The sequence below is a fragment of the Salmo trutta genome, chromosome 29, assembly GCF_901001165.1.
Source record: "Salmo trutta chromosome 29, fSalTru1.1, whole genome shotgun sequence".
Classification (NCBI taxonomy): domain Eukaryota; kingdom Metazoa; phylum Chordata; class Actinopteri; order Salmoniformes; family Salmonidae; genus Salmo; species Salmo trutta.
This window is the reverse complement of record NC_042985.1, coordinates 882,324-895,070: the sequence shown is the minus strand read 5'-3', so window position 1 is coordinate 895,070 and position 12,747 is coordinate 882,324. Positions and strand designations below refer to the sequence as shown.

The window sequence follows — 12,747 nt, the reverse complement described above, 5'->3', positions numbered from 1 at the left end:
GCTATTAGTCTTCTTCAACATATTCAACCTCAAGCTAACCTGTAAAGAGGTAGAGAAAGTACTGATTGGATATCAAAGTAGTCATGACAGTATTTAGTCATTGGAAATGTATTATATAGGTAATATTGACTTACCTAAAGTGAGAGAAAAAAAACATTTTCTTTGTTGAAGAATACATTTTACATCAAGTATTTTGTATGAAAAAGTAGGATCTGATTGTCTTGGTGTAACGTTGAAAAATGTTACAACTATTTTTCGATGTTTAACTCCTTAGATGCAGACCAATAGGACATGACCTATGGTTCACTGTGTTCTCAAACACCATATTATGTTGAGTAATAGAAACATCTGGTAACTTAGCCTCGTACTGTTATTCAGAGATTACCACCTGAACTCTAAGCTATTCCATGCTGGCATCATCAGTTCAATTAAATAATCCCCAAAAATCTGAATCCATAATGTGGTTCGGGATTATGTCCACCTCATTCCTGATAGAAAGTTTCTGTTTGACTACAAAATATTTGAAAGCAGGCATAGGTAAGGTGATGGTATAACAGCTGTGGGAAATTCAATTACCTTTTGTAGCAGTAGCAGAAAGGCATACAGAAAAGAAATCATGTTCTTTTTCACCAAATCATTTATTTTCAGAAATTGAATTGGAACAAAAGAATAAAGTACTATACAGTACTACAGGTTGTTTTGATTAAACACATGAATATCTGTCACAACAGTCCCAGAGAGATGGAACTACCTCATAGATACCATAACAATCCATTAACATCTGTCACAACAGTCCCAGAGAGATGGAACTACCTCATAGATACCATAACAATCCATTAACATCTGTCACAACAGTCCCAGAGAGATGGAACTACCTCTTAGATACCATAACAATTCATTAACATCTGTCACAACAGTCCTACAGAGATGGAACTACCTCATAGATACCATAACAATTCATTAACATCTGTCACAACAGTCCTACAGAGAGATGGAACTACCTCATAGATTAATTGAGCCAGAGACGAAAACAAACAAACGAACAAACTAGTCGTATCTGGATAACTTAGTAACCAAAGGCAGAAGGTTGTTCAAGCGGTCTGAAACATCTTCCTGTCTGGAACATCTACTCCTTATTAGTCTCAAACATCTTCCTGTCTGGAACATCTACTCCTTATTAGTCTCAAACATCTTCTTTCTGTCTGATTTGTCTTCAATGTTCTTACGCCAGTCACCCACAGATTCTTTGTCCTGAGTGGGAAGAGAAGCAGATCAAATATATGAGTGTACATTTTGTTGTGTTGGATCCATACGTACGTACGTTTGTACGTTTGTTTCTATGTGCATTTGAGTAATACAACAATTAATCCCAAATAAAAAAACAACGACTCAGAATCATCCACATTGGAGTGCTGAGTTGAAATACGGTATATACACTATAGCAGTAGTTTCACCACTTGCTAATGTATCAGATTACACTCATATTATTTGTAATATAGCATTTGGTATCAGCATTGGGATCCTCTTGAACTCTCATACAACGAACTCTACTGATATTAAGTTATAGTATTGGGAAGCAACCCTACCTCCTCCTTGACCTCCTTCTTGACCTGCTTCAGGTTGGACCTCAGATCCATGGACACCTTGTGTTTGGAGCCCAGCAGAGCCTGGAGCATAGCATCAGCAGACATACGCACTTTCTTCAGGACGGGCTTCTTGAACTTTCCCTTCAGGTCCTGTACTTTTATCTGCAGATCCTCAATCTGAACCGAGAGAGAGAGAGAGAGCGAGAGAGAGAGAGAGAGAAAGAGAGAGAGAGAGAGAGACTATACACACTATACACACTACACACACGCCACATAACAGATATAACCCCACCTCTTTATCATTACAGATCAGATATAACCCCACCTCTTTATCAATACAGATCAGATATAACCCCACCTCTTTATCAATACAGTATAACAGATATAACCCCACCTCTTTATCATTACAGATCAGATATAACCCCACCTCTTTATCATTACAGATCAGATATAACCCCACCTCTTTATCATTACAGTATAACAGATATAACCCCACCTCTTTATCATTACAGTATAACAGATATAACCCCACCTCTTTATCAATACAGATCAGATATAACCCCACCTCTTTATCATTACAGTATAACAGATATAACCCCACCTCTTTATCATTACAGTATAACAGATATAACCCCACCTCTTTATCATTACAGTATAACAGATATAACCCCACCTCTTTATCATTACAGTATAACAGATATAACCCCACCTCTTTATCAATACAGATCAGATATAACCCCACCTCTTTATCATTACAGTATAACAGATATAACCCCACCTCTTTATCATTACAGTATAACAGATATAACCCCACCTCTTCATCATTACAGTATAACAGATATAACCCCACCTCTTTATCAATACAGATCAGATATAACCCCACCTCTTTATCATTACAGATCAGATATAACCCCACCTCTTTATCATTACAGTATAACAGATATAACCCCACCTCTTTATCATTACAGATCAGATATAACCCCACCTCTTTATCATTACAGTATAACAGATATAACCCCACCTCTTTATCATTACAGATCAGATATAACCCCACCTCTTTATCATTACAGTATATCAGATATAACCCCACCTCTTTATCATTACAGATCAGATATAACCCCACCTCTTTATCATTACAGATCAGATATAACCCCACCTCTTTATCATTACAGATCAGATATAACCCCACCTCTTTATCATTACAGTATAACAGATATAACCCCACCTCTTTATCATTACAGTATAACAGATATAACCCCACCTCTTTATCATTACAGTATAACAGATATAACCCCACCTCTTTATCAATACAGATCAGATATAACCCCACCTCTTTTTCATTACAGTATAACAGATATAACCCCACCTCTTTATCATTACAGATCAGATATAACCCCACCTCTTTATCATTACAGTATAACAGATATAACCCCACCTCTTTATCAATACAGATCAGATATAACCCCACCTCTTTATCATTACAGTATAACAGATATAACCCCACCTCTTTATCATTACAGTATAACAGATACAACCCCACCTCTTTATCATTACAGTATAACAGATATAACCCCACCTCTTTATCATTACAGATCAGATATAACCCCACCTCTTTATCAATACAGATCAGATATAACCCCACCTCTTTATCATTACAGTATAACAGATATAACCCCACCTCTTTATCATTACAGTATAACAGATATAACCCCACCTCTTTATCATTACAGTATATCAGATATAACCCCACCTCTTTATCATTACAGTATAACAGATATAACCCCACCTCTTTATCAATACAGATCAGATATAACCCCACCTCTTTATCATTACAGATCAGATATAACCCCACCTCTTTATCATTACAGATCAGATATAACCCCACCTCTTTATCAATACAGATCAGATATAACCCCACCTCTTTATCATTACAGTATAACAGATATAACCCCACCTCTTTATCATTACAGATCAGATATAACCCCACCTCTTTATCATTACAGTAACCCCACCTCTTTATCAATACAGATCAGATATAACCCCACCTCTTTATCAATACAGATCAGATATAACCCCACCTCTTTATCACTACAGTATAACAGATATAACCCCACCTCTTTATCATTACAGTATAACAGATATAACCCCACCTCTTTATCATTACAGTATAACAGATATAACCCCACCTCTTTATCATTACAGATCAGATATAACCCCACCTCTTTATCAATACAGATCAGATATAACCCCACCTCTTTATCATTACAGATCAGATATAACCCCACCTCTTTATCATTACAGTATAACAGATATAACCCCACCTCTTTATCATTACAGATCAGATATAACCCCACCTCTTTATCATTACAGTATAACAGATATAACCCCACCTCTTTATCATTACAGTATAACAGATATAACCCCACCTCTTTATCATTACAGATCAGATATAACCCCACCTCTTTATCATTACAGTATAACAGATATAACCCCACCTCTTTATCATTACAGATCAGATATAACCCCACCTCTTTATCATTACAGATCAGATATAACCCCACCTCTTTATCATTACAGATCAGATATAACCCACCTCTTTATCATTACAGTATAACAGATATAACCCCACCTCTTTATCATTACAGTATAACAGATATAACCCCACCTCTTTATCATTACAGATCAGATATAACCCCACCTCTTTATCATTACAGATCAGATATAACCCCACCTCTTTATCATTACAGATCAGATATAACCCCACCTCTTTATCATTACAGTATAACAGATATAACCCCACCTCTTTATCATTACAGATCAGATATAACCCCACCTCTTTATCAATACAGATCAGATATAACCCCACCTCTTTATCATTACAGATCAGATATAACCCCACCTCTTTATCATTACAGTATAACAGATATAACCCACCTCTTTACCATTACAGATCAGATATAACCCCAACTCTTCATCATTACAGTATAACAGATATAACCCCACCTCTTTATCAATACAGATCAGATATAACCCCACCTCTTTATCATTACAGTATAACAGATATAACCCCACCTCTTTATCATTACAGATCAGATATAACCCCACCTCTTTATCAATACAGATCAGATATAACCCCACCTCTTCATCATTACAGTATAACAGATATAACCCCACCTCTTTATCACTACAGTATGTCAGATATAACCCCACCTCTTTATCATTACAGATCAGATATAACCCCACCTCTTTATCATTACAGATCAGATATAACCCCACCTCTTTATCATTACAGTATAACAGATATAACCCCACCTCTTTATCATTACAGATCAGATATAACCCCACCTCTTTATCATTACAGATCAGATATAACCCCACCTCTTTATCAATACAGATCAGATATAACCCCACCTCTTTATCATTACAGTATAACAGATATAACCCCACCTCTTTATCATTACAGATCAGATATAACCCCACCTCTTTATCATTACAGTATAACAGATATAACCCCACCTCTTTATCATTACAGTATAACAGATATAACCCCACCTCTTTATCATTACAGTATAACAGATATAACCCCACCTCTTTATCATTACAGTATAACAGATATAACCCCACCTCTTTATCATTACAGTATAACAGATATAACCCCACCTCTTTATCATTACAGATCAGATATAACCCCACCTCTTTATCATTACAGTATAACAGATATAACCCCACCTCTTTATCATTACAGTATATCAGATATAACCCCACCTCTTTATCATTACAGATCAGATATAACCCCACCTCTTTATCATTACAGTATAACAGATATAACCCACCTCTTTATCACTTTTGCCAACTTTGCTGCCCAGGTCGTATCTCTCCTCATCTATCACATCAATCCTCTGGTGCATCTTCTTACACAGGTCCTGTTCAGAGACAATCACAGCGACTCATAACACGACACAGACAGCCAATGTGTTACATTACAAACATTGTTGTTAAAAGGTATATTAATCATGTAAAATGCAATCCAATTGTACTGTTATATTGTGAAAGGAAACAATAACAACTACAACTGGCATTAACACAGACAGCCCAATTCTGATATTTTTTATACTAATTGGTCTATTGACCAATCACATCAGGTCTTTTCATATCAAATATTTTTCAGAGCTGATTGGTCAACAGAACAATTAGTGAAAAAAATGATCATAATTGGGCTGCCTGTCTCAACGCAGCCTATGTAATACCTGGAGTTCTGCAATGGATCCTGTGAGCTGCAGGGGAGCGATATTTTCACTCATGTACTGCTTCCTGTCCTCTAAAGACTGGGCTTCCTCTTCTGCTATCAGTTCCTGGGCGATCTGGAGCATCAAACTCTGAGGGACAGCAACAACACAGCAACCGGGTTTTTTTAACGTACTTGACAGATTCTTTATCTGAAGCATTTTACAGACATTTACATGAGATTTATATTTCAGTTGGTGTGTTGATCTAGTTACGGTAGAAGGTTTGAGTCCTAAGCAAACTGCCTACACATAGCTGGAAGTACAATACCAACATAGTTGCTGTAGTAGGTCAAAGCTGTGTGCTGGAAAACCTTGGTAGAGCATGGGTGGAATAGGCATTGCGGTGCTCATGTGAATCACTGTTTTTCGGCTTCAGACCAATGCCTATTCTCACTTAAAATGTAGTTTTTTTGTTTTTAATATAGTCATGTCTTACTAAAGGATAGGCCTCAAAACAGTGATTGTCTTTTATATTTTTGATTTGTTAATATAACATTTGTTGTCAGAGAGTGGTTGGATTATTTGTATAAATCGTACAAATCACAAGTGCCATTTTTGTCATGATGTTTAAGAGGTAAGAGATCTCTAAGCCGTTTATATAAGATCTCTGTTGAGTCACTAACTGGATAGAATCTTAGAGAGGTCATGAAGAGGTCATGGAAGTTGCCGTTGGTTACCTTCAGATGATGCTTGCGGCTCGATGACATCTTTTTCCTGTCAGAAAGAGTGAGTACAATTAATGTCATTCTCTTGTTGTTCAGAAAGACAATTCTGGATATATGCAAGATATTCTGTAAACGTTTTCCTAATGTTGAAATCCACTTTTACTCACTCAGACATGATGGCTGTTTGGTCTTTTCACCTTTCTGAGGAATAAGTAAAAACACTATTGTTAAATTATATTCTGCTGGTTTTAAACAATGAATTCCATCCAATGAAAAAAACAACACAAAGTTGTACGGCAGGCATGACACACATATGCCAGTTCCAAGGAAGATCCCCTATCATGTTCCTTGTTCCTTTACTTAACCACCAAATCATCAAATGATCATAATCCAGCTTTCTCCTCCAAATGCCAGAGTGGTGGATCGGATTACTATGGCTGCGTTTACACATGCAGCCCAATTCTGATCCTTTTCCACTAATTGATCTTTTGACCAATCAGATCAACTCTTTTAACCAATCAGATCAACTCCTTTGCCAATAGTTAGGCAAAAGCTCAGAATTGGTTTGCCTGTGTTGTCTAATCCCCTCACTCCCCATTGTGGTATGTTTACAGCACTACACCAGTCCACAGTTTTGTGTGCATACTGCCACCTGGTGAGAAGTTTGTGAAAAGTCAACAAATCCAAGAATATGCACTGAGTCCCAAATGGCACCCTTTCCCCTATATAGTGCACTACTTTTGACCAGAGTCCAATGGCACTCTATTCCCTATATAGTGCACTACTTTTGACCAGGGCCCGTGCACTATATAGGGGTTAGGCTGCCATTTGGGATGCAACCCTGGAGCCTTCTAGAAGTGTCTTCTGCCAGGTTTCAGATCTCAATTACACAATAAGAGCGAGTACTAAAAACAGCCTCCATAAAATCTATCAACAGCCAACTATTAAAGACATGACATGACCGTTTGTGGTGAATCTACTGAGTCACTAGACTACATTAGACTCAGTTCTAGGTGATCAATCAACCCAACAAGCAAAACAGCTTTTACAAATGACTAAAGCCAGTCTCCACAACATGAGAACCTGGTTCAAAGTGTGTTTCCACCATGCAGTAACATGACTCAACTGAGCACAACATGATGATCAGAGGCAATACAGCATGTAGACATCCTTCCCTTGGTCAGGGAGCATTCTTCCCTTGGTCAGGGAGCATTCTTCCCTTGGTCAGGGAGGACCTTCCCTTGGTCAGGGAGGATCCTTCCCTTGGTCAGGGAGCATTACTCCCTTGGTCAGGGAGCATCCTTCCCTTGGTCAGGGAGGACCTTCCCTTGGTCAGGGAGCATTCTTCCCTTGGTCAGGGAGGACCTTCCCTTGGTCAGGGAGGATCCTTCCCTTGGTCAGGGAGCATTCCTCCCTTGGTCAGGGAGCATCCTTCCCTTGGTCAGGGAGCATCCTTCCCTTGGTCAGGGAGGACCTTCCCTTGGTCAGGGAGCATTCTTCCCTTGGTCAGGGAGCATTCTTCCCTTGGTCAGGGAGCCTCCTTCCCTTGGTCAGGGAGCATTCTTCCCTTGGTCAGGGAGCATTCTTCCCTTGGTCATGGAGGATCCTTCCCTTGGTCAGGAAGAATCCTTCCCTTGGTCAGGGAGCATCCTTCCCTTGGTCAGGGAGCATCCTTCCCTTGGTCAGGAAGAATCCTTCCCTTGGTCAGGGAGCATCCTTCCCTTGGTCAGGGATCATACTAGGACCTCTTTCTATTAGTAGGCTACTAAGGTAAGCATGTCTGTCTTGGTATCATACACATACAATAAGTCTATTTATTTATCATTCCAGTGTAAATTGCTAAATTGTAATTACTTCGCCACTATTGGCCTATTTATTGCCTTACTTCCTTACTTAATTTGCATACACTGTACACAGATTTTTCTATTGTGTTATTGACTGTGCGTTTGTTTATCCTGTGATTGTTGTTTTTGTCGCACCTGGTTAAATAAAGGTGAAACATATTTGAAAAAATTCAACTACCAATCACGGCCGGTTGTGATACAGCCTGGAATAGTCTATGCCTCCCCCAGGGACCACTATGTTACAAAGTCTTCATCATCTTCAACAACAACAAGTATAACATAAAGCAAAAGGTTGGACATAAAGTATACAATGTGTTACGTCACTACATTTTCAATTCAAATTGTACATCTATGTTTTCTATCATTTTTCTGTCAACTGATAAACAGTGGAAAACACATGAAAACACTGAAAGAGACGTAGGGAATGAAACTAGCTGCTAAGTTTAGCTATAAGTCTCCTGATTGCCATTAAGATATGATACTGTGTGAGGTATCAGCTGTTCTCACCACGACTTGGCTGTTACAGACAGAAACAAACAACCTTCAGCCAGGACACGTTCTAAAGTGCATAAGATTTTTCCTAAAGGTCTTCAACTTCAAAGAGGAAATTAATATTCCTATTCACTGTAATAATTGGATTATTACTGAGTATTATTGAGTATTACTGACTACTATCAACTATTACCGGCAATTACTGACTATTACCAACTATTACTGAGTATGACTTTTTTTTTTTTTTTTTTACATTTTTAGTCATTTAGCAGACGCTCTTATCCCAGAGCGACTTACAGTAGTGAATGCATACATTTCATACATTTAATTTCATGCATTTGATTTATTTATTTATTTATTTTGTACTGGCCCCCCGTGGGAATCGAACCCACAACCCTGGCGTTGCAGACACCACGCTGGCGTTGCAGACACCACGCTGGCGTTGCAAACACCACGCTGGCGTTGCAGACACCATGCTCTACCAACTGAGCCACAGACCCGACCCGACAGGCTGTCACGTTGTCACTGTTTTGTGACCATAAGAATAAAATAGAAAATACATGTCATTTAAATAGATCACTAAAAAATAGATCTGAATTTAAAAACCATATAGTGAAACCCGAGCGATATGAAGCCAGAACCACAGATAGCCTACATATGTAAGTGAACCACAATCTATTTTCTAATCAAACATATCATCGTAGACAATATGTCTCACAGGGCCCATATTTAAAACACACCCTGGGGTAACTTAATAGGCTTGAGTGTCGGTGCTAAGTTGTTGATGAGGTCTTTGGCCCCAGTTGGTGGACGGGGCCAGAGGCAGATGGAATGGTAGCATCCTCAGATTGTAAAATAATCATGTCTGCAGGATATCTGCTGTCACCTCAGTGAGATAAACCAACATAAAGAAAAACTATCCTATGAATCTAGTCTGATTCAGGGATAGGCTGCCTGTATCATCTGTCATTAATATGAATCTAGTCTGATTCAGGGATAGGCTGCCTGTATCATCTGTCATTAATATGGATCTAGTCTGATTCAGGGATAGGCTGCCTGTATCATCTGTCATTAATATGAATCTAGTCTGATTCAGGGATAGGCTGCCTGTATTATCTGTCATTAATATGGATCTAGTCTGATTCAGTGATAGGCTGCCTGTATCATCTGTCATTAATATGAATCTAGTCGGATTCAGGGATAGGCTGCCTGTATCATCTGTCATTAATATGGATCTAGTCTGATTCAGGGATAGGCTGCCTGTATCATCTGTCATTAATATGAATCTAGTCTGATTCAGGGATAGGCCGCCTGTATCATCTGTCATTAATATGGATCTAGTCTGATTCAGGGATAGGCCGCCTGTATTTTTTTATTTTTTTATTTAACCTTTATTTAACTAGGCAAGTCAGTTAAGAACAAATTCTTATTTACAATGATGGCCTAGTGTAACAGTATAGCTTCCATCCCTCTCCTCACCCCAACCTGGGCTTGAACCAGGGACCCTCTGCACACATCAACAACAGTCACCCACGAAGCCTTGTTACCCATCGAGCCACAAAAGCAAGGGGAACAACTACTTCAGGTCTCAGAGCGAGTGACATCACCCAATTGAAACACTACTAGCGCGCACCACCGCTAACTAGCTAGCCATTTCACATCGGCTACACTAGGAACAGTGGGTTAACTGCCTTGTTCAGGGGCAGAACAACAGATTTTTACCTTGTCAGCTCTGGGATTCAATCTAGCAACCTTTCGGTTACTGGCCCAAAGCTCTAACCACTAGGCTTCCTGCCGACCCGTGATTTGCAATTTGTCATTACGGATCAGAAAATGTTCTCACTCTGAAATGCTTTTTCCTAATTGACTTTTGACATTTGGTGAATTTGGTTCACTGTGACCATCTCAGATATAATTTTTCAACATTAAGAGGATATTTAAATGTCTGTGAGGTTCCCATCCATCATTGTCAATACGAATCGTAAAAGATGGCGTTCCTTTGAAATGCCTATAACCTTTAATACTGCATGGGTCCATTATCCTGCTTCACCTACACTAAGATACTTAAAACTTTGTGAACTCACACAACTTCAGACCCAAACCCTTTCAGACAATTAATGACCGCATCGTATTAAACCGTTATGACATCGCTGTCTGATCTCTTCCTGGATTCAGACACTTCACACATGAATATGAACATTCCCCAACACACAGTTAACCAATTAACCAATCAGATACATTATGATGAGATGGTAGAGATGGGAAAATACCTTGATGAAGGAATCAGCCGTAACATATTGATTTTAAAAATGAAATGGAGATTTTTCTAATCCATTGTGCTACTAACAGCCACAACTGACAGAAACACAGGACTCCATCAGTTCAGGTGACCACAGCTCATTCCTCATGTTATCACCTCATCATGACCAAAACCACCTAACACAGAAAACAGGTGTTCCAGACCAGAGCAATGCTCGTGTTCCCAGTGGTACTATAGCTCAACTAAGACAGGGACACAACCTAATCTCACACACACACAGAGAGAGAGAGGGGCTCACCTATGAGTTAACTAATGATAGACATTTATGATTCACACGTTCAGTGTACCATAGTTGAACTAGGACAGGGGACAGACAACTATATCTCACACACACACACACACACACACACACACACACACACACACACACACACACACACACACACACACACACACACACACACACACACACACACACACACACACACAGGATCAGGCAGACCAGAGATGATCAGACAGAACAGAGAGGATCAGACAGAACAGAGAGGATCAGACAGGATCCGACAGAACAGAGAGGATCAGACAGGATCAGGCAGACCAGAGAGGATCAGACAGACCAGACAGGATCAGACAGAACAGAGAGGATCAGACAGAACAGAGAGGATCAGACAGGATCAGACAGAACAGAGAGGATCAGGCAGACCAGAGAGGATCAGGCAGACCAGAGAGGATCAGACAGACCAGAGAGGATCAGACAGAACAGAGAGGATCAGACAGACCAGACAGGATCAGACAGAACAGAGGGGCTCACCTATGAGTTAATCCGGCCAACAGGGCAGTAGTGGTACAGAACGTGGGACTGCAGTGGCAGAAGGGAGGACTGCTGTGGGTGGCTGTAACAGCCATGGACAGACGGTTGTTTTAATGCTGTCCAGTGATGGCTCAGCACTATCCTGCCTAACTCTTTATGGACTTGAAGACCAACCCAGACCAATGGGCCGACACTCTTCTGAAAGTCTATCTCATCCCCCCAGTGCCCCCACCCTGCCCCTCCACTCCCCAGTGGCCCCACCCTGCCACCCACCCCCCAGTGCCCCTGCCCCTCCACTCCCAGTGCCCCCCCCTGCCCCTCCACTCCCCAGTGCCCCCACCCTGCCCCTCCACTCCCCAGTGCCCCCACCATGCCACCCACCCCCCAGTGCCCCCCCTGCCCCTCCACTCCCCAGTGCCCCCACCCTGCCCCTCCACTCCCTAGTGCCCCCCCCCCCCACCATGCCACCCACTCCCCAGTGCCCCCACCATGCCACCCTCTCCCTCAGGCACAGACACCTACCCATCCCTTCACTTGGCAGGCTGCAGCCACTGCCCTCAGGATCCTTTCATATAAATAACCCCAGCCTTCAAGACTGTTATTCTTCTTTCATATAAATAACCCCAGCCTTCAAGACTGTTATTCTTCTTTTATGCCGTATTGACATAGTGCTGCCCCCTGCCTGTCTGACAGAGAGTAATGCCACCTAGTCCCACCTCGTCCCACCATGGGGTTTACTTCCAGGTTTACTCAACTCAGAATGACACTTATGAACAGGATATATTGTTACCGTCTAAGGGCCC

The 12,747-nt window shown here is 40.5% G+C and overlaps 1 protein-coding gene across 2 annotated transcripts; it reads right to left on the bottom strand.

Moving 5' to 3' along the window:
* Nucleotides 1-614: 614 nt before the first annotated feature.
* On the bottom strand, nt 615-12,160 carry LOC115166724 (troponin I, fast skeletal muscle). Of its 2 annotated transcripts, XR_003870349.1 has the most exons (8): nt 11,945-12,160; nt 6,705-6,738; nt 6,550-6,586; nt 5,834-5,962; nt 5,420-5,509; nt 1,587-1,763; nt 1,002-1,251; nt 615-937 (listed from the first exon to the last, which is right to left on the bottom strand). XR_003870349.1 is itself a non-coding variant. In XM_029720443.1 (7 exons), exons 2-7 carry the CDS (start codon nt 6,710-6,712, stop codon nt 1,168-1,170), a joined length of 525 nt encoding a protein of 174 aa, XP_029576303.1. In that variant the 5' UTR covers nt 6,713-6,738; nt 11,945-12,160; the 3' UTR covers nt 615-1,167. The 2 variants fall into 2 exon arrangements, 1 of the variants encoding a protein (XP_029576303.1); XM_029720443.1 differs by having other exon boundaries at nt 615-1,251.
* Nucleotides 12,161-12,747: the final 587 nt, after the last annotated feature.